Here is a 23,213-nt window from a genome sequence, read left to right as displayed (position 1 = left end):
TACAGCCTATAGCCTTCCTCGATAAATGGGCTATCTAACACTGAAAGAATTTTTCAAATCGGACCAATAGTTGCCGAGATTAGCGCGTTCAAACAAACAAATAAACTCTTCAGCTTTATAATATTAGTATAAATTATTAGTACCGTATTAGTTTTTGATTAATTAATGGTTTAAAATTAATTTTCCGTCATAATCCATAATCTTTTAATAATAATACTAATTATTTGTGTCTGTTAAAAATGAATATATACAAAATGTTGCATTTATTTTTATATACTATGCTTTTATACTGCCCAAAATATGGAATAAATATTTTAAAATATTTTTTGTTCGTATATTAAAGTTGTGTTTGTTTGTGTGTAGTGTTCATTTGTCTTTTTGTAGAAATGACATAGGTTGGATTTACCTGCTACACGTTACCATGGTAACTAACTGTGATTTTCAATATTATATTTAAATATTATATTTAATTAATAACAGATGGAGCTATAGTGACATTACTTAGTTTAAAATAAGGGTATAAGGCTGTTAAATAAAAATTAGACATTTAAATCGGTAAATGTAGGGGATAGGGACAGAGAAAGATACTTTTTTTGTATGTTTATTTTATAATATAAAAATGATATTATAAGTAAAAAGGTGTAGATAGGTTACCAACACAACATTCGATCTTCAAACACGGCACACTAACGCACACACGATTAGACGTCAGAGTAAGATGGCATGATTCAACTATCGTGAGCGAAGAAGAGACAAACGACGTAAAATGTGGCTAATTAGCTACTTATAATGAATGTACTAAATGTTACTTAATTCATAGTTGTATAAGACGGAAATTCATTTATATTTTATATGGTGGTTGATGTTTTTCATTGAGGTTATTTTAAAATTCACTAGACTAAAGAAAATGTTTTCTAATATACTTTCACAGAAAATGCTAGACTTTGTGGCAGTTTTTAAGATACGCTTTTTATAATTTGATGCTTGTTTAGTTTTCCTTGATTCAATGTTCAACATTATCTAGTCATAAAACATATGTATTGGGATTAGGGCATGCAGAACCGAGTCCGGTTCCAAGTTTCTGAAACCCGGTTCCAAATCGAGCTCAGAACCGGGTAACCCGGTTCTTTTTATAAAACTTTGGAAAAATACGAAATTAAACAAAAGTAACTGTATAAGTACCTGATGGGCCTTTTATTTGACGCGGCTTGCGTCTTATTTTATTAAATTAATAAAGAAACAAAATTTCAATACTTTTCTTTATTTATCAGTCTTATAAAAGTACCTTGTCATATATCATAATATCACATATTTGAACTTAAACCTATTCATTAACTGCAAACTGTAAAGCAAAAAACCGGCCAAGTGCGAGTCGGACTCGCGCACCGAGGGCTCCGAACGAACCTATTTTTTATAATGCTGTAACTTTAAAATTTATGTTTCAAACAATTTTTCCTTTATCTGTGTTATAAGACGTTACTTTTACCAAATTTAAAGGCTCTGTGTTCATGAAAAGTACCCAGCTGTTTGCAGGTTTTGAGTCCCATGCGAATGTCGAAATTTGCGAAAATTTTCAGCATTTACGGCTGTATCGACTTTTTCACATAAAAGGGACCGAAGTCTTGAGTATTCGATATAAATTTCAGCTTGATACCAAAAACAAAAACATGACTGGATCATTATAATATGAAACAGTAAAATCAACAGCTTTTCAAATTCACGGCAAATTTAATAAAAATATTTCTGTAACCTAATTTTTGTCATTTTCGAAGCCTAATTTGTTTTTTGGTAATACAACCGTAGGAAACTTATAGCATCTAAGGTTAGACAACCAAATCAGAGCCACGCTTGAGGCGTGGCACGAAAATTCACGATGCACGTGAGTCTGACGTTGCAAGATACAATAAATTTGTTATAATAATGCAGCAAAATATAAATAATACTTTATATTTTAATAATTTGGTCGGAACCGGGAGAACCGGGTTTCATACTATTCAGACCCGGTTCTCAAGATCATCAAACCGGGTTGGGTTTACCCGGGTTTTTCGGAACCGGGTAAACCCGGGTGCATGCCCTAATTGGGATTATACAAAAAAAAAACTGTCATAAAAATTGGTAAAAATATGTTGATCTTAATTTCCTAATATTTGGTTATTAATTTTAAATGGTGATTGAATAAATTATTTTAACCGACTGTTTTGTTTTATTACTTGAACAATGAACGTTTCAAAATATTAAACTGAATATCCTTACTATTATATCCTATTAATACTAATTAACTAATATTATAAATACGAAAGTTTGTGAGGATGGATGTGTATGTGTGTGTTTGTTACTCTTTCACGCAAATACTACAGAACCGATTACAATGAAATTAAGCACACATACAGAGAGTAAGAGTACTTGGATTAACAAATAATATAGGTATTATCCCGGAAATCCCACGGGAACGGGAACTATGCGGCTTTTTCCGAAGCCGCGGGCGGAAACTGTAAAGCTAGTATATTATAAATGCAAGTCTAGTTGGTTCTTCTTTCCCGTCGCAACGGAGTGATTTTATGGTAACCTTAGAATACATATTATATTATAAACTGACGTAGAACTTAGAAGCGATCTATGCGAACAAACTAGCGGCACACCCCGGACACTCCATACAATGTTATCGTTTTGACCTTGTTTTGACAGTCACACTGTAGAGACTGCAAATGTGTGTGTTAACGCTTTATGGTTGGCACATTTTTGACTAGCGTAAAAAAAAATTCGCGTTTTTCTGATGAAATACATCCGTAAACAGCACAATATCTAACCATTTTCTACGAAAAACGATAATCACAAATCCAAAATAATAAAATTACTTTAAGTCAATTTGATTAATGTTGTCAATCTTCGTTGCGTATCGTCCCTGTAGAAAAATATGGACCATTTTATGTCTGATCGTGCGGGGTGAGGTAAGTGTTTAATTTTGGCGGGAGGCGGAGTGTCCGTTCTGTAGCGTTTAGCTACTATTATGTATTCTGTGCTAGCGGTTAAAGCCGTTCCGCGTTATCTACATAAACATTCTACACATAAACATAGTAACGTACGCATTCACGTACTCCATAGTGAGACAAAGATAGGATATACATTTAAACCATTAGCCGAAGAGTTACAAACGTAACCCGGCTAATTAGCTAACTTCAGACGGGACGTGTTTTTTACGCGTATGCCTTCTGCCTCAGTTTATAATATATGTATTATAAGATTGTATCTATTTTTGTTTTGGAGTGAGGATAGGGAATTAGGCTACTTTTTAGTGCAATAAAAAATTTCATTTGTATGATTCGGGAATTTAAAAACTCCAATAGATGGCGCTATATTAATAACTAGCGGTCCGCCCCGGCTTCGCCCGTGGTACATATTTACGTTTTCTCTACATAAGAACCATCGTCGTACTTCAAGGAATATAATAAAAAAAGAATTATCGAAATCGGTCCACCCGTTCACACGTGATGCCGTGACAACGCGAAACGGGTTTCATTTTATATCTATAGATGTGTCAATTTTCATAGATAACGCGGGGGTCAGGCAACAGCTAGTTTTATTATTGTACCTTTAATATACATGTAGTTAGTACATTAGTCTAGATTGCTTTTTTTTTTCTACATAGATAATTATGTACTTACCTGCATATTCTCACACATTAAAATAATATGTTATACATTTTGAGCGTTTCTAATAGTTCAGTTACTATCCTACTAATATTATAAATGCGAAAGTTTGTGAAAATAGATGGATGTATGGCTGTTTTTTACACTTTCACGCGAACACTACTGAACCGATTACAATAAAATTTGATATGTAATTATTAACAGAAGACCTAGAATAAGATATATGCTACTTTTATGGCGGAAATCTCACAGAAACGGGAACTATGCGCATGCGCACTATGAAATATGAAGCCGCTGGCGGAAATCTAGTAAGCCATTATTTCTATCTACTGAGTGAAATTAAGTAAATTTGGCTGTTTTTCTAAGGGCCGATTTTTCAATGCTTGGATAAAACTTATCCGTCCAATAAAGTATTACACAATAACATTAAAATGTCACGTAAACTGTCAAATACGGGCAATTAGAATACGTTTCTAAAATGGTAGTTTTATACATTATTCGACGAATAAGTCTTATCCAAGCATTGAAAAATCAGCCCTAAAAAATATAGGTAGAAAATAAAACACAATATACATAAAAAATGTCTTTATTAAACGTCACACTGCAAACAAAGAAAAAATTGAGATTCATAAGTATAATATTATTATGCGTGTCTGTATGTCTCTAAAGCTTAACAAACAATTCAAACTTATTACACTATTATTAACGTTTTTGTATCATAAAATAAATAATATTACTAATATAACGACTGCTCAATAAGGTTGTTTACTTCATGTGTGTATGTTTGTATCTCCGAAACTTCTAAACAAACAAACATATTTGGATGTATTATTATAAAAGAGGCAGTTGTAAAAAAAACAAAAGCTACATAGTAATATAATTTATTTTTACGATACAAAAAACTTACACCAATCGTTAAAAACATCGAAAAAACCGTGTAAAAATTTGTAAAAATCAATATAAAAATTAAGTTTAAAACTGGATGGACTTACACAGTCTAAAAATTACAAAATTTGGAATGTTAAAAGAGAAATTAATGCATTTAATTGCCAATTATCACATTAAAAATACATTATTTAATAATCATAGATAATAATAATTAATAATTGACTCAAAGCAATAAGCTGCAAACTATATAGTCTATATTTAAATGCATGCTGTCTCTCTCTAACGCCATACAAATCAGGTTAGTTAGAGCGAGAGAGAAGTATATATGTGAAAAAGTTATATATTTTGTATGGTAACTTAAATTATATTGGTCTTGCCACAAAACAATTTAAACACAGTCTAACTTTAAACCAGGGATCTGTCACTTTAATAGTTGTCTATATGAAATACGACAAAACCAGATTAAAGAGAACCCGCGCTTAAAGTTAAACCTCGTCTAAAGTTTTTTGTGGTAAGACAGTTTTTATGAAAAGAGCTATAATATGAGATGTGGTCTTAATAAAAGGTTTTTACCGTTGAAATGTCCCTGATAGCCTATCTGTCACTTTTTGAATGTAAATTTTAATTATTTTTTCATTTTAACTGGTAGGTAAGATAGAGAACATATGAGCAAAATGTACTACCGGTTTTAATTAAAGAAACATAATATAAAGAAAAACAATAAATTAGGTTAAAGTGTATAAGACCCTATAAGGGCAATTTTAAATTTCACTGATCAATTAAGACTTATCCTAAACAGGCATCGAACCTAGGACATCATTACTACGCTCACATAACCACTATACCAAAAGACCGATATTATTATGAAACACGCATTTTCCGCCAAAATTCTTATGAAAATTAGCTGACATTTCTAAGAAATGCGATCCATCTAAGAATAGGATCGATTCAGCGCCATTTTGTGACGTCATAGGTGTAAATTAGAACGAATTTACTCCTATGACGTCACATAATATAACTTTATTAAAGTTAGTTAATATTAGATCATCATCAGCCTTTCGATGTCCATTGCTGGACGTAGGCCTCTCCTAATGCACGCCACTGAGCCCGGTCGTTGGCTCTTTGCCGCCAATTGTGGATGCTAATACCGGACCGAATGCGACCTTGCGGATGTTAATATTAGATGTATGAGGCAAATACAATACACAGGCATTGAAATGCCATAAAAGATTTGTATGTAAAAGAGGATTTTTAAGTTTTTCAACCTATTTCAAAAAAAGGATAAGGTTCTCAATTCGACTTTTTTTGTTGTTTTTATCATTATGACGGCGTATTATTATAGGTTTTTTTAAAAAATAATTTTTAAAATTGCATTTGACACATATAAAGGTCATTGACGTTCCTATTCTTACTTGGATCGCATAGTTAGATATTTTAATCTACCCGCAATAATTTCACATCGCTTCTATTGGGAATCTTATTTCTACTAATTATACAAAAATATAAAATTACACGCTAAATATATCGAGGTTCAATCTACACTATATTCGAAACATCATCAAAATTTGTACATTGATTCTTAGGCTCAAGAAATAACCCACTTTAGGTTTCATTTTTAATCACGCTATCTCGCTTACACAGTATTCGCTTCTCTTTCTTGTTAAACTATAGTCTGTCTGTCTGTCAGGTTGTATCTCATGAACCGTGTTAGTTATAAAGATACAATATTTGGAGACGATTTATTTCTGTTGCCGATATAACAACATACGAAACGGTTTGTAGGGTCATAGGGGATGTAAACATTTTTTGGAATTTAAATTATGGAACCCTTTGTTTCACGAGTTCAACTCGCACTTGACCGATCTTATTTCTCTTACTATGTGTATATAAGTGCAAGCAAGATAGCATTATTTTGAATACCTTAAACAACTCGGGTTATTTATGTATTTAAAATTGAGCAATGTATTAGCTGCCTTTTTACATAAAAAAAACATTTTATATATGTATTATTCTGTTGTTTAAATATTATAATATATTATAGTTTGTTATCAAAAATTATGAAATTATCTGTTTGTGCATTAAATATATGAATAAAGCTATTTTCTATAGTATTACATATATTATTGTTTATCTTTTGTGAAAAAAATTCATCAAGGCAGTTAAATATTTCATTTTTAAGTTGCAATGCAGTCATTATAAGTGCAGTAAATCATTATTATTATTTTAATTTAGGGCTGATTTTTCAATCCTTGGTTAAAACTTATTTATCGAATAACGTATTAAGCTGCTATTTCAAAAATGTGTTCTTATAATTGTCCGTATTTGACAGTTTACAGGTGACATTTTAAAATGTTCGTGTAACACTTTATTGGACGGATAAATTTTAACCAAGGATTGAAAAATCGGCCCCTAATGAAATTACATGTATACTCATTAATTATTTTTGTCAGTAAATAGCCGCATTTCATTTATTTATATCTTCATTTATTCATTCATTTATTTTAAAGTCATCATAAATGTAATATTACTTCCAATACTTTTTTTTGTTTGTCATTGGCATTATGTTAATTTGGATTTAAAATAAAATAAATTTTAAAATTATCCAACGTACTCGAACCAATTTAAACATTAAAATTGACGAACTGACTTTCAAATACGTAAACTCAATTATTTAGCTCAAAAATATAATGTCAACTCATATTTATTAAGTTCATGTTATTAACAAAATGCCAAACTCAATTACGTATTACTAATATAATAATTGAGTTGACACTCAAGAGAACTCAACACTTGAGAAACTCAAATACAACTCAAAAGTCAAATGTTCAGAAACTAAAATCATTAAATTATACTCAATTTTCCATCTCAAAAGAGCTCAATTAGATACGTCATACATATAAAATATATAATAGATATGTTGTTGATATGTTTGTCTGCGTGATTCCCGTAAACGAGCGGATCGAGGCGTAGTCCTGAATAATTAATGTCTGGTATTGGCGACTCTGGAATGTTAAAAAAAAGTATTAATGCGACTCTATTGCTTTTGTGTCCTTAATAAAATTATATGACGAGTTTTGCTGAGGTACTGGAAATATATAGAGCTGCACAACATGTCGCACCTTCGGTAGAACAAGGGCACAATTACAGTTTTTGCAATTTTACAGGAGAGCCATTTTAAGATATTTGTAGTACTTAATGTGGTCTAGCTATGATAATATTTTTTTTATGGTTGTTCTGCTTTGTATGACATAAACTATATACTATATTCTTTTAGGTGTATCGTTTACAAATATTAAAAACTGCTAGTTTTTTTTTAATAATATTTTTTTCTTAAGTAGGTGTACATTTGTGCCCTTGTTCCACCAACAAGAAAATTAATTTGTAAATATGGCCATATCTAAAGCTTTAAGTTAATAATTTTGGAATGATAATAACGTGTTTTTTTGGATAAATGTTTTATTTTCTTAAACACTTTAGAAAGCCGCAGTACTTTATCACAAAAATAGAGATCAAAACTTACTAATCAGCCATTACACATCTTCAACAATCTGAAACTATTATGTTTCCTAGCAAAATTCTTTGGAATCGCTTTAAAAATTGGAATAATATTATATTAAGATAACAGAACAAGAAAGAATCATAATTCAATTCCTTGACATTAAATAATTCCTCCTTTTTCGTGGCATTTTTTATAAGGCTTATGTATTCTGCCGGAGTGCATATTGATATTGGGCCAGCTTTTTTTGCACGTTTTACATTCCAGAATGGACGGCATCGGCTTTATGCTGGGTCCCCTAATTTATGTATGATCGATTTTATAGGCAATGTGTTCACAGCAAAATAATACATTCCAAAAACAAATTTGAAAAAGAAAAATAATTATTTACGAATAAATATCTTACTAATATTATTATTTATTATGTAAACTCGAAAGTTTTTGAGGATAGATTTGTGGGTGTGAGGGTATGTTTGGTGTATTTTGATTGGCAGTCCTATCGTTTAAATTTCTAAAAAACTAACTTGTTTTTTTGCTCTCTACAGCAATTATCGGAATAAAATGTTACTTTTAAGACCATGGAGTATAACAAATCTTGGACAGACAAGGGCACAATTGTCTGAACGACTTTGTCCTCCCAATTTTTAAATCGTAAACTAGGCATAAGTGTGACAGATATGGCCTTGTCGTTCCAGAAATCAAAAACATTATAGGGCATATTTACATAAACGACGTTAGCGCTCCAAGTGACAGCTAGCTCAGTCCCCGCCGATGGCACAACTAACCAATGAGACTTTGTCTCGCCAAGAGAGAAACAAAATAGCGCCAAAATGACAACGCCACTATTTCAATCTGGCTGTTTTTTGTAGGAATTAAACGAATGTCTTTGTCCCTCCAGTTGAAAGGGCCCTTTTAAAGCATTTCTGCATATTTAAGTCATTTTGGCAATTTATGACAATTATGCCCTTGTTCTACCGAAGGTGCGATGTAAAAAAAAATTGGTAAATGAAATAGTCAATTTTTGCAAAATAACACAGAAAATTTATCTTCACACGATAATTCTGTGAATAGCGAACTATTATATCAATGATATATGGCTTTAAAAGTCATACTTATAAATATGTAAATGTATTTGCCATTTATTTAATGCTCCAGTAATATTTTGATGAATCCATACTTTTATAACATGTCAAAATTATCTACCAACTCTAATTTTCTACTATTACTATTTTCTATTATACTTCATATGCACTAAAAACATTCTAAAATAAGTACATGCTCAACCTGAATCATTCTTCATAAAACCAACTACAAAAGGATATAACTGTAAAAATTATTAAAACTTCTTTAAACTAGCTGAAAAGAAACACATTATTATAAAACAGAAAGAATAATTTATCAACAAGAACTTAAAAATAATTTATATATTCAAGTAAAAAAAAAAAAAAAAAACGTTCACTGGCCACTTATAATCCAACCCATCGACATAGGACTAATTACTTATTGAACTAAATAAAATTTTATATTTATAAACTCCTACACTGGCCAGTAACGACCCAACACTTCATCAAAGAAACAAAAAACAATATATTTATTCATCTTGGTTGGTGTGGCCCTGCCTTCCAAGCCAGAGGTCGTGGGTTCGATTACCACTCGGGGCAAATATTTGTGTGATGAACATAGATGTTTGCTCTGTGTCTGGGTGTTAATTATCTATATAAGTATTTATTTAAAAATTATATATGTATGTTTATCAACCATCTGGTTTCCATAACACAAGCGAAAGCTTAGTATGGGATCAGATCGTGCCGTGTCGTGTGTGAAAATTGTCCTGAAATATTTATTTATTTATTATCTCTTCACTGGCCGCTCACACTATTTTTTATCTAAAAAAAATCCAACATCCACTGGCCACCAACAAAAAAAAATTCAAATTTCAAAAAAAGAACACGCCACTCACCTAAAAGCGTAGCATACGTACGCAGCGAGCAGTAGCGCTAGCGTCTCCGCGCCGGGCGCTAGGCTCGCCGCCGCGCCGTAGCGGGCTTGCCCACAGGCCGGCGGGCACACGGGTATTATCGTTTCTACGTAACAAACAGACATACAGACATGCTTACATGCGAAAAATCGGCAATCATATTAAAAAAATCAAATTATGAAAAAAAAAAAAACCAAGCGACTTGAACGAAAAAATATAGTAAAATAAAAATAAACACGTTCAAAATGGGCGTCTATATCATTTTAACTTATAGTTTTGTATGTAATAGAGAATAAACTATAATTTGGTATTGTCTCTGCGCTGAGCGCTAGGCTCGTAGCGGGCTTGCCCACAGGCATACCGGTATAATTGTTTCTGCGGTAAATAATATAAAAAGTCTTGCTTTGCCTGATGCTACATGCGCAAAATCGACAATAAAATAATACGAATGAAAAAAACTTAGGCAAAAAAAACTTTAATAGACAATACCGCTTAAAAAAATAGCTCAAATGGGCATGACAAATATTGGTTTTCATTAAAAAAAAAAACCACATGGACGAAAAAAACAGCAACATACTTTCTAAAATTCCTAACAAATGCGTTACTAACATTTCATAATCGCGAATAATAACATGCTCTAACAAAACATAAACACTATGAAATTTAACAATAAAAAAATAATAATTTAATCCACTAAAACCTACAACTTTACGTTCCAAACAACGCATCCAAAAGTCCCCTACATTTTTTCAATTTTTTCGTCTATCCGTCCCCCCATACATACCGAACAGCTCGACCTTGCCCTCGTCCCTGCCCAGCTTGTTCTGCGCCTTGCAAGTGAATAAACCGTACTGCCGCTTCTCTATAGTGATAACTCGTAGTGTAGTGTCTGTGAACTCGTCGGCTGTTGCGAAGTGGGATATTCTAAGAAAAATTGAAAAATATTAATTTTTTTTTATATTATAGAAGATAAAAAAACAACATGGGTCACTCGGGGACTGGGGCGGTTGCGCTATTGCATGCTATGCCTTCAAGCCACACCTCCGCCCGTCCCCGTGGGGAGCGTGAGGTTTTTTCGTTACGGAATTTCTCGATTCGGTCCCCGCGCTCAAGGCCCGCGATAGAAGCTATGCATTAGCTTAATAATGGGAAATATTTATAGGCCGGGAGATACTGACAGAAAATATTGGGTCATTTGTAACTGAAGAACCATAATAGAATGGCCCGACCACCATCTTTGATACGTCATAGCGACCCCCTCCATACCCCTAGGTAGTGACTACCGAACGTTTTTTATTTAACCATACTTAATATTATAAATGCGAAAGTAACTCTGTCTGTCTGTCTGTTACTCAATCACGCCTTAACTACTGAACCAATTTGCATGAAATTTGGTATAGGTATGGTATATTTTGATACCCGAGAAAGGACATTGGATTGGTTTTATCCCGGAAATCCCAAGGGAACGGGAACTATGCGGGTTTTTCTTTGACTGCGCGGGCGAAGCCGCGGGCGGTAAGCTAGTTACCTATAATGCTGGTTATTAGACAGCAACACTTCATCTTTGACCCAAGAAATGGCCGGCGGCGGGTACGCTTCCACGTGACACTCTAGATCCATATCGTATTGAAGTGCCTGAAAAATTAATATAATTATAATAATTTTTAAATTAAACCTTGAAAAACGAGGAAAAACTTTAAAATATTCAACAGAGATCCATACAAACTACAATTATTTATGTAAAATAAAAATGTGTGCGTGTACTAGTGTACACAGGTAAGAAGTGAAACTTCTTAATGACCTTATTTTTCAAAAAATAATTTACTATATGCAACTTTGCAGAAATACGTCGAATCACGCGTGGTAGGGATAAGAAAAAGATGGCGCGTAACGGAAAACTGTCACGCGTAACGAAAAAATGTTAGGTACACTAAATTTTTTTCCAACCCCGATAAAGAAGTTTCGGTTACTTCTTTATTTTAAAGAAAAAACGTGTTACACTATAAGCTAAAATAACGGCTTTTAATGTATCCTATTTTTTTTGCATTGTTGCATTATCTCCTATATTGAATCAAGATAATTTAATTTACTTCAATAAGAATACATGCTTATTTATACAAAATAATGTAATAAAGTCACACACAGTCACACAAAATATATTTTCCTTCCTAGGTTTATTCACATTTTTTCCTCCTCCCATGAAATAACCTCGACACGTCAATTTACAAAAAAAAATCTATATTTTTTTGTAATTTTTGCCTCACCTGCCCCAACCTCGGCCTCGGCACGGTAACAACAGGGGCAAATTCGACCTCCAAATTGATATTCCGCCTTGCCCCTTTGCCCACACCGTTCTCGGCTACACAGTAGTATGTGCCCCTGTCTTCTTTGTGCACGCGGGGAATTTTCAGAATGTTGCCCCTGGGAAAAAGATTAAAATCCATACTAATATTATAAATGCGAAAGTAACTCTGTCTGTCTGTCTGTCTGTTAATCAAACACGCCTTAACTACTGAACCAATTTGCATGAAATTTGGTATAGAGATATTTTGATACCCGAGAAAGGACATAGGATAGGTTTTATCCTGGAAATCCCACGGGAACGGGAACTATGCGGGTTTTTCTTTGACTGCGCGGGCGATGCCGCGGGTGGAAAGCTAGTAATTTATAAGTATTAATAGTGAAGAAGAATTTAATATTTTCGCTGTGTGTCCCTTAGACACATAAAACTGAAAGAATAGTATTAATTCGATCGCTTTGGCGGGTCACGAGTGGCCGAGTTAGTCAGGCATCCGCCCCGGAATGGCGTGAAGGTAAAGGTTCGAGTCCCGCCTCGTGATCGAATTTTTTCTATTCTTTATAAATGTATACAATAACATAGACAGCTCAATCATGTTGGCATATAAAAATCTATACATATAATAAATCTGTAGAAGGGTCAATTCTGTACATTGAAAATATTGAAAAAATAAATAACAGGGGGTGTTACTGGATCGATACCAAACCCAAATATGTGATTTAAATATTTTTTGTCTGTCTGTCTGTCTGTATGTGAAGGCATGACGTGAAAACTAACGGTTCGATTTCGATGAAACTTGGTATAATTATACCTTATTATCCTGGGCATAAAATAGGATACTTTTTATCCCAGAAAAATACATTAAAAAAATAATCTTAATTTTTCCGCGCGGACGGAGTCGCGGGCGGAAGCTAGTAATAACTAAAATCTACAAATTACCGATAGATAGAGCCACCGGTCGGCAAGATGGCGTTGTTCTCACGGCGCCAAGATATCTTCGGCGGTGGGAAACCGTCCGCGTAGCATTCCATTTGAGTGCCTGGAAGTATGTAATAAATAATTAATAATAATTATTGATGACAGAGAAAAAAAAGACGTGTGGCATTCGGGGAATGCCGCGGTAAAGCTATTGCATGCTATGCCTTCAAGCCTCACCTCCGAGCCCGTCCGAGTGGGGAGCGTGAGGTTTTTTCGTTACAGAATTTCTGGATTCGGTTCCCGCGATAGAAGCTATACAATAGCTTAAAAATATTGTTAATAAGTAAGTGGAACCTAAATTACATGTAAATAACTGTTATTTGTACAAAAATCTACTAGGTACTACTTCACGAGATTATTAAGAAAAAAAATAGTGATTGTATCACTATTTTTGAAATAATTCTAGTTTTATTTAAATTAACAAGATTTTTGCTCAGCCAATACATAAACCATTTTTTCAAGCTACATATGGAAAAATTAAGATTATTTTTTTTACGTATTTTTCTGGGATAAAAAGTATCCTCTTTATACAGTTTTATACGGTAAGCTTAAAAAGTAATCTCTTTATACAGTTTTATACGGTAAGCTTAAAAAGTAATCTCTTTATACAGTTTTATACGGTAAGCTTAAAAAGTAATCTCTTTATACAGTTTTATACGGAGAAAAGTACTAAAAGGAAGAAAACTTAATTTTTTTTTTAAAAAGAAATAGAACTGCATTTAGATATTTTTAAAAAATTCACATTTCTTTCTTACAATTCAAACAAACAAAGTAAAAAGCCGGCCACGTGCGAGTCGGACTCGCGCACGAAGGGTTCCGTTCTATGGAGACCCCCCTTAATATTTTACTCTTTTAATTTTTAGTATTTGTTGTTATAGCTGCAACGGAAATACATCATTTGTCAAAATTTCAGCATTCTAGCTACCATGATTTATGAGATACAGCCTGGGGACTGACAGACAGACGACGAAGTCTCAGTAATAGGGTCCCGTTTTACCCTTTGGGTACGGAACCCTAAAAATTGGTTTTACACTCATTTTTTGTAAAAAATATAATCCATAAAATATTTCCTCTTTAAAATTAAATTAATAAAAGCATACTAACTCTCCATTTCACTGGTAACAATGGACCTCGTAGAGTTATCAGATATGATGGGAGGTCTTCGCACTTGCAACTCAACCTCGGCTGTGATTTTATTGTTAACTGTTATAATCACTTGACACTGGTACCATCCTGCGTCCGTTTCTTGGATGTCTTTGATCTGTGGAGATGTAGAAATATGTGGGTAGATTGTAAAAAAGAAGAAATTACTGGATTGATAGTTGAAAATAGATTATTTCATTTAATTTATTTAATTTTTGACGACGCGGTTGGCGCAGTGGTAAAGTAACTGCCTACTGAGCCGACGGTCCCGGGTTCGATCCCCGGTCAGGGCAAATATTTGTGTGATGAACTCAATTATTTGTTCTTGGGTCTGGGTGTTATTATCTATATATGTATTTATTAAATATTATATTTATCGTCGCCTAGTACCCACAACACAAGCCTTAATTGAGCTTACTGTGGGACTAGGTCGATTTGTGTAATAATGTCCTATAATATTTATTTATTTATTTATTTATTAATTTATTTTTTCATAGAAAAAACTACATTAAATTGAAGTTTAAATAGCTAAATATAGTCAGTATATGATAGCCAGTTCCTCAACTTATGGACATAGTCATACAGTATTGTTTAATTATATCAGTAAAAATAACAAATGTTTATATTTTCTCTGCATGTGTCTGTACATTCAGGTAGATTCATATTCAGTTAAGATTTGCAAACCGAACTCAAGAGAAAACACTGGCTAGTAGCTACTTATATATATAAAGATGATAGCTAGTCTATATATATAAAACTCAAAGGTGACTGATATAGTGATCTATCAACGCACAGCCCAAACTGAAATTTGGCATGCAGGTAGATGTCATAACGTAGGCGTCCCCTAAGAAAGGATTTTAGAAAAAATTTCCCAGGGGTAAAATTGGGGATGAAAACTTATCTTTTCCACGCAAGCGAAGCTGCGGGCAACAGCTAGTAATATATAAAAATACATATCCAAATGTTAAATGGGATCGATTCCCACCCAGGGAATATATTTGTGTGATGAACATAGATGTTTGTTCTGTGTCTGGGTGTTAATTATCTATATAAGTATTTATTTAAAATTATATATGTATGTTTATCAGCCATCTGGTTTCCATAACACAAGCGAAGCTTAGTATCGGATCAGATAGTGCCGTGTATGAAAAGTGTCCTGAAATATTTATTACTTTAGTGTTACACCTGGTCCTTATTCTAAATTAATATTTTCTTTCAAATATCTTACCGATAGTGTATAAGTAGCAGACGCGTCATCATATCTCAGAGAGAATCTCGAGTCTCGAATAATAAGACCAGAACTTGTGGAGAGCGGTAGGGACTCTGTTGTTTTTAGACGATCGTATTTTACCTGAAAAGAGAGATATATTAGCAAATCTGGTGAAAGAAACTAGTATGAATAATTCAAAATGTCATTAAAACCAATCTAAACTAATATTATAAAGAGGAAAATTTTGATTTGTTTCATTATGTTTATAATCATCATCATCAGCTCATATACATAACCACTACTGGGACAGGGGCCTCCTATGGACCTATGAGTATTGGAGTACCCTCGTGTTAATAATGCTTTCAAAAAAATTATACTTCTTCCTTTTCTTTTTTTTTTTCTCTACCAGTGAAGAGCGCTGGAGAGTTGAAAACTTTTGAAGCATTCGATAGATTTATGATTTCCATTCCATTATAATATTATGTTTTAATAACTCAGGCCTCGGAACCACAGACACAATAGAAAATCTATTGTGTCGTGGACCGATCGGGCCGCTTGGGGCTCAATGGGTTAAATATAATTTAAATTGAAATTTATATTATATTTTCTATGTCTTGTCCAGTTTTTAATTAGAATCAAAGGCTTAAAACTAAGATACTTTAGTGCATACATGAGCCAGATGTAATAAATTTCTTTATGTGAGGTAGAGTACATTTTTTTTCTATACTTTATATTGTTAATAACCTCATTATATTAATAAATTTATCTGCAAAGATAGTGCTGACCCCCGACTTTCTCTCCAGATAATGTTTATTATTGTTATTGTTCTTTGTTTTTATATTGTTGTTTATTAAGAATTTAGTAGGCCATAGTTTATCGCTTAAACCTATATAATAAACAAAGAAATGTCTTATGAATATACATATTTTAAATCCCTTGTTTAGTTTTCTACGCTAATATTATAAAGAGGAAAACTTTGTTTGTTTGTTTGATTGTAATGAATATAGGCTCATAAACTACTGGACCGATTTTAAAAATTCTTTCACCATTCGAAAGCTACATTATCCACGAGTAATATAGGATAGGTTTTATCCCGGAATTTCCACGGGAACGGGAACTATGCGAATTTTTCTTTGAAACCGCGGGCGGAGCCGCCGGCGGAAAGCTAGTATGTAATAAATTAAGAGAAATGTAACAAACATACGTGCATTTACACTTAAATTTAGTACATATTATACCTATTATAGTTTAAAATATAAAAAGTTTTTTGTGTTTTTTCAAACTACGTCAAAGAATTTATGTTTTTCTACATGACTTGTTCACCTTTGAATAAAATAACATTGGTCAAAACAATAACAAAAACTGAAATAATTTTTTTTATGTGTCGATTAATATGTTTTGATGCTGAATTATATAATAAAAAAAAATTGACTGTTTTTTAACAACAATATTTTACTAGACTAGCTTTACACCCTGGCTTTGTACCACAAACATAATAATGATATGGGCTGGTTGAGAAAGAATGTTATAAATTATACCAAAGTAGCGGTTCGCCCCGGCTACGCCCGTGGTACATATTGATGTTTTCTCTGCATAAAAACTATCCTCGTACTTCAAGGAATATAATAAAAAAAGAATTATCGAAATCGGTTCAGCCGTTCACACGTGATGCCGTGACAACACGAAACGTATTTCATTTTTATAATATACTAGCGGTCCGCCCCGGCTTCGCCCGTGGTACATATTAACGTTTTCTCTACATAAGAACCATCCTCGTACTTCAAGGAATATAATAAAAAAAGAATTATCGAAATCGGTTCAGCCGTTCTCGAGTTATGGAATTACAACGAAAAGTGGCATTGATTTTTATATATTAGACTAGCGGTCCGCCCCGGCTTCGCCCGTGGTACATATTTACATTTTCTCTACATAAGAACCATCCTCGTACTTCAAGGAATATAACAAAAAAAGAATTATCGAAATCGGTCCACCCGTTCTCGAGTTATGCGCTTACCAACACATTTTGCGATTCATTTTTATATTATAGACTAGCGGTCCGCCCCGGCTTCGCCCGTGGTACATATTAACGTTTTCTCTACATAAGAACCATCCTCGTACTTCAAGGAATATAATAAAAAAAGAATTATCGAAATCGGTTCAGCCGTTCTCGAGTTATGGAATTACAACGAAAAGTGGCATTGATTTTTATATATTAAGATATAGATGTAAGCTAGTTTTCATCATGTGAGTGAAACTAAAATCAATCCTACTTCTTATCCTATCCTAATATAATATTATAAATGCGAAAGTTTGTGAAGGGGGATGTATGGCTCTGTATGTATGTTTGTTACTTTTTCACTCAAATACTACAGAAATGATTACAATGAAATTTAGTACACATATAGAGGGTAACTTGGATTAACACATAGGATAGGTTTTATCCTAGAAATCCCACGGGAACGAGAACTATGCGGGATTTTATCTGAAAATGCAGTAGAATCTGCTGGCAGAAAGCTAGTTTAGTTATAAATATAATTATACTAGCGGTCCGCCCCGGCTTCGCCCGTGGTACATATTAACGTTTTCTCTACATAAGAACCATCCTCGTACTTCAAGGAATATAATAAAAAAAGAATTATCGAAATCGGTTCAGCCGTTCTCGAGTTATGGAATTACAACGAAAAGTGGCATTGATTTTTATATATTAGATTTATCTCAAGTTTATGTACTTATTTCATTCAAAGGATTAAATATCAACAACAATAAAGACATTGTTATCATAAAAACCACACTATTGTATGATATATTACAAAGATTTTCAACCAAATCTTAACATGTGCGAATATTATTTGAATACTGTATAACAAAAAAATTGCCTACTAGTTACGAATATTGTAAGAATTTAATTTAATTAAGATATCATTTAGCATACATTTTTTAGAGCTGTTTGATATGTGAAAACCTTTAAGTTTTCATTTACTTTACAATTACATACATATATTCTTGAATCACTTTTATCCAATACATTATAAATATAAAAGTATGTTTTTTCTTTCTTTCACACCACAATAGAGATAGTTTTTTTATATGATTTTAGTGCCTGGATAGTAAGTAGAGTAGAGAGTGAAATAGGCTACTTTTTATTGTAGTAGATATTTAATTTCCATGGCTATTCCCTTTGACTACATAAGCAAAAATTTAGCAGTATAGTCTGCTTTCAACCCAGAAGGCTGGAATCAGGCTCTGTGCAGACAGAGAGTGTTCTGCGTTCCGCGTTCTTTGTGATGTGAAGGATCTATAGCGCAGCGCTGCAGTCTGACTGCGTTCTGTGTGCACCGGCGCTATAGATCCATCGCATCACAAAGAACGCAGAACGCTCTCTGTCTGCACGGAGCCTAAGCTAGTTAACTTACCCATAGCACTGGATAGTCTTGCCCATAATGCACAGAACAGTCCAAATCAACTTGACCACCAATGTCTCTAATCTGTTCTTGAGTTATGTGAGATATGGTTGGAGTCCTCTGACAGTTGGCTGAAAATAAAAAAAATGTAGGCGGCAAAGTTTTTTTTTAATAGTAAAAAAGTTGTGGTCTGCTGGCTGGAAAAGAATATCAGTTTGAATTTTGGAAGCTTTTGTTTTTTTTGTATAAGGAGGTTTTATTAGTTATAGTTTTGCCACATAATATAGTGAGGATTAAGCATGTATGGTTTTATAGTCATGTATGCAGTTATTTGCAATATTTAGGTTTTATTATACATTTAGTTAGGTATATATTATGTTTAGGTACATAGTTTTTTTCTGTGTCCATTATGGGAACCCATGGAATAAGAATATTGAAGGCAGTGAAACTGTTTTAATATATTATGACATGAATTGATGAAAAAAGAAAAACAGGCATGTTTACAGACACAGGAAATTAGATATTGCTTATAGTGCCAGGATGGATAGTTAGTGCTTATAGTGCCGGGAAAATAATCTGAGCTATAAAGTAAAGAGGCTCTTGCATCATAATCTGCCTTCAATACACTATTACACAAAATTAAACTGAAAAAATAAATAAATATCGGTCTTGTACTCATTTTTGTCAATAGAAGATATCTATATTAACATAAAAATAGGGAAAAACAACATTTTGTACGTTAGTAGAAAAATAACATCAAATGTTTGTAAATATTGATTTCGTATTTACTTCAGCAATTATTACACTATATAACCTATTAGAATATAAGTTAATTATATTATTACATTTAATAAGAAATTCAAGCTAACAAACAAAAAAAAAAACCAACGTAAACAGGGTGTGTCGAGTGTCGTCTTAAATTACGCTAAAAAATAAAACGAGACTAAATCCGATGTCATAATAACTAAAATACACTAAAATATCAAAGATGTAAATCGCTATTAACCCACCTATAGTAGTTAAACATAGAACAACCGCCACACAATTCAAAATAAACCACGCCATTTTTTTAACAACAGCGCACCACACCTTGCAAGCGCTTTCGATTTTTGATTGAACAAAATTGTTGTTCGGCACTCGGTGCAGTGTGACCAGATTATATTTTAAAAAAATACCGAGACACCTCAAAAAAATACTGAAATATACCGACTTACATAGGACAGATATACCAATAAAAATACTGATTTTCTTAACACGTTTTATTTATTCATTCTCACAATAAATGTTAGAGTTATATTTTAACATCCTTTTCGAAGGATTAAAATTTATACAACCTCCTTCAACAATAACTTCAACTACTTCTTTAACACCTTGCTTTGTTTTTAAAATTGCTGACACATTTTTGTTTATAAATCTGTTTCTTTGGTCCGTTTTTATTGAATTTATCTATGAAAATATGCGCTCGCATGCAACATTCGACACCGGATGCAACTAAGTTAATAAAAACAACGAAAATCGCGTTCTATTTATATGATGACTAGCTGTCCCGCGCGGTTTCACCCGCTTGGCTCCGCTCCTGTTGGTCTTAGCGTGATAATATATAGCCTACTAGATTTCCGCCCGCGGCTTCGCCCGCGTTTGCAAACTAAAACCCGCATAGTTCCCGTTCCCGTGGGATTTCCGGGATAAAAACTATCCTATGTGTTAATCCAAGTTACCCTCTATATGTGTGCTAAATTTCATTGTAATCGGTTCAGTAGTTTTTACGTGAAAGAGTAACAAACATCCATACATCCATACAAACTTTCGCCTTTATAATATTATATATTATTAGATATTAGATAGATATTAGATATTACTCGTGGATAATGTAGCTTTCGAATGGCGAAAGAATTTTTAAAATCGGTCCATTAGTTTTTGAGCCTATTCATTACAATCAAACAAACAAAGTTTTCCTCTTTATAATATGTATTAGTGTAGACAAAAACATCTCCTATTTTGGGGAAATTCCCGAATTATCGAAAGAAAGTCCTCAAAGATTAAGTCGAGTGCAGCAGAGACAATCATTTCACTTGAACCGTATTAGACTATTTTATATCCCCAATGTTCGCGTTCCGGGGAATTCCGCAAACATTGTCGCAAAGACGATCACTCACGACGGTGTTGCCATAACGTCAACCAAAATATACCCAAAAATACTGACTTCCAGCAATATACCTGAAAATATACTGATGTTCGGAAAAATCGATGAAATATACTGAAAAAGTATTAAAATACTGAATCTGGTCACACTGACTCGGTGGACCGTGTTTGACATTTGACGTTTGTGTGTCAATTTGATCTTTGATCGTTATAATATAGTCTATGGTTAATATCGACAGTAATTATTTTTAACCCTTATTAAAACGCAGGGAGCTATATTTCCCACGTCTCAGATTGAAGTAAATCGTGTTTTAATTTTATATGCTTAAACTTAATGCAGTGAAATATTTATCTACGCAATCTTAACATTTCAGAGAACTGTTTTTCATGGAAACACTTTTCAGAGAATTATTACATGTCATGGTAAAAACACGTCAAAGTCAGGGGACGTGATTTTGCCGCCGAAAACGACCGTTATTTTTTAGTTTTTTGTGTAGAGCTGAAAAAAAATTAGATAAGTAGATTTGAGTTTTAGCTATGTAAACTAGACTATATTACGGTTGCGTGAAACGTAAAAATATGCCCAGAATCTTTCGTTTATACCTTGGCAGAGTCGATTAAAATTAAGTCTATAAGTGGGAAGATATCATCCCAGTGTTCTTCACTGCACACGACATTCGGAAATTCTATATATAAAATCCGTGTGTCTAAAAAATCATTTTTAGTAGGTATAAGCAACTTATTTATTATTATTCATTATTTCCTGATCAGATAATTAGACATCTTAACTCAATACATTAGTATTTACCTATTTCTTTTATTTTGTTTTTAAGAAAAATGCCTTGCTTATGTTGAAGTCATTCATTTTTCAATTCCCGAATTCTTCCCTTAGTAAAAGAAACTTGCATTGATGCGTACTTTCACCTGCTTTATAAAAAAATATGATCTATATAATTTTTTACGATAAAATTTAATTCACAAGTAGAGTCAGGGCAACTAGCTAATTTAAGCTGAAAATATTGATGTCATACTGGACACTGGGAGCTATAGTTCCCACTTTTCCAACCTTTTTACAAGAGAGAACCGATGACGGGATATATACTTCCCACCAAAAAAAGGTTACTTCCCCCCCACTAACCCTTCTTTTGTGTGTATTTTTGAAATCTACGACCCAAAATTACCTAGGAACGTATCTTACTTTTTTGTTAACTCCTCCACAGGCTCGCGTTTGAATAAGGGTTAAAATAGAAATGCATAGGACTCTGAATCAACTTATTAAATTAATCTTATTTTATCTCGTATTTTATGGATAGGCCAAGTAGACATATTAATAATAGGAAGATTGTAAATTTTTTTACGGATAATCAAACCCACAGACAATGCGAATAATGAAAGTTTACACAAGACAGGTCATAGATGTCGCGTAAGAAATTTTTAAGACTGTGTTTTAAGATATCTACACTTCTGAACTTTTGATTCAAAAGTTCACAAACAACATATAGTACCTACGTGGCCAACTATGAAGGAAAATCAACTACATTTTTTAAATATTTACTTAAATTGTAATTTTACGATATGTAATAAGTAATAAGTATAATTGCAGTTATTATTGCTATTTTGCAATATGATCTGTAATACTTCACATATCACCTTAAACCTACGCCTTAAACATTAGTCATTACTAGGTCATCAATCATCATTTCATTAAAAATCGATCGGGTATTTATTTATTTATTTATTTATTTATGCTTTATTGCTCAAGATAAATTACAAAATGAGACTTAGCCTAGGATACATTACAACAAACGGCGGTCTTATCGCTAAATAGCGATTTCTTCCAGACAACCGGTTGTACAGAGAGAAATTAAGTAAAGGATAGGAATAGGGCAGAGCACAAATAAATATATACATACAAAAATAAAATAAATAGGAAATAAAAATAAATAAAATAATAACAACATAATATACAAGCCACAAGAATGAGATAGATAATATACATATGTTCACAAATATATACATACATACTTAAGA

General features: G+C 32.9%; 1 protein-coding gene across 1 annotated transcript; it reads right to left on the bottom strand.

The window, feature by feature from the left end:
- Positions 1-6,843: 6,843 nt before the first annotated feature.
- LOC123704348 (lachesin) lies at positions 6,844-20,177 on the bottom strand. Its single transcript, XM_045652704.1, has 10 exons — positions 20,051-20,177; positions 19,053-19,171; positions 15,658-15,780; positions 14,391-14,547; positions 13,248-13,347; positions 12,274-12,430; positions 11,538-11,644; positions 10,794-10,933; positions 9,992-10,115; positions 6,844-7,537 (listed from the first exon to the last, which is right to left on the bottom strand). The coding sequence occupies exons 1-10, from the start codon at positions 20,103-20,105 to the stop codon at positions 7,516-7,518; spliced, it is 1,104 nt and encodes a 367-aa protein (XP_045508660.1). The 5' UTR covers positions 20,106-20,177; the 3' UTR covers positions 6,844-7,515.
- Positions 20,178-23,213: the final 3,036 nt, after the last annotated feature.

Source organism: Colias croceus, chromosome 29, assembly GCF_905220415.1.
Source record: "Colias croceus chromosome 29, ilColCroc2.1".
In the NCBI taxonomy this organism is placed as follows: domain Eukaryota; kingdom Metazoa; phylum Arthropoda; class Insecta; order Lepidoptera; family Pieridae; genus Colias; species Colias croceus.
Note: the sequence above shows the minus strand (reverse complement) of the source record. Positions and strands in the feature narration are given on the sequence as shown.

Bases quoted from the DNA above. Each gene is read 5' to 3' on its own strand.
- LOC123704348 (XM_045652704.1), bottom strand. From the start codon at position 20,105: ATGGCGTGGTTTATTTTGAATTGTGTGGCGGTTGTTCTATGTTTAACT. The intron at 10,934-11,537 runs GTAACTAGCTTA...AATTTTTCTTAG, and splicing joins TCTAATAACCAGCATTATAG to AATATCCCACTTCGCAACAG. The intron at 10,116-10,793 runs GTATGTATGGGG...TTTGTTACGTAG, and splicing joins GGGCAAGGTCGAGCTGTTCG to AAACGATAATACCCGTGTGC.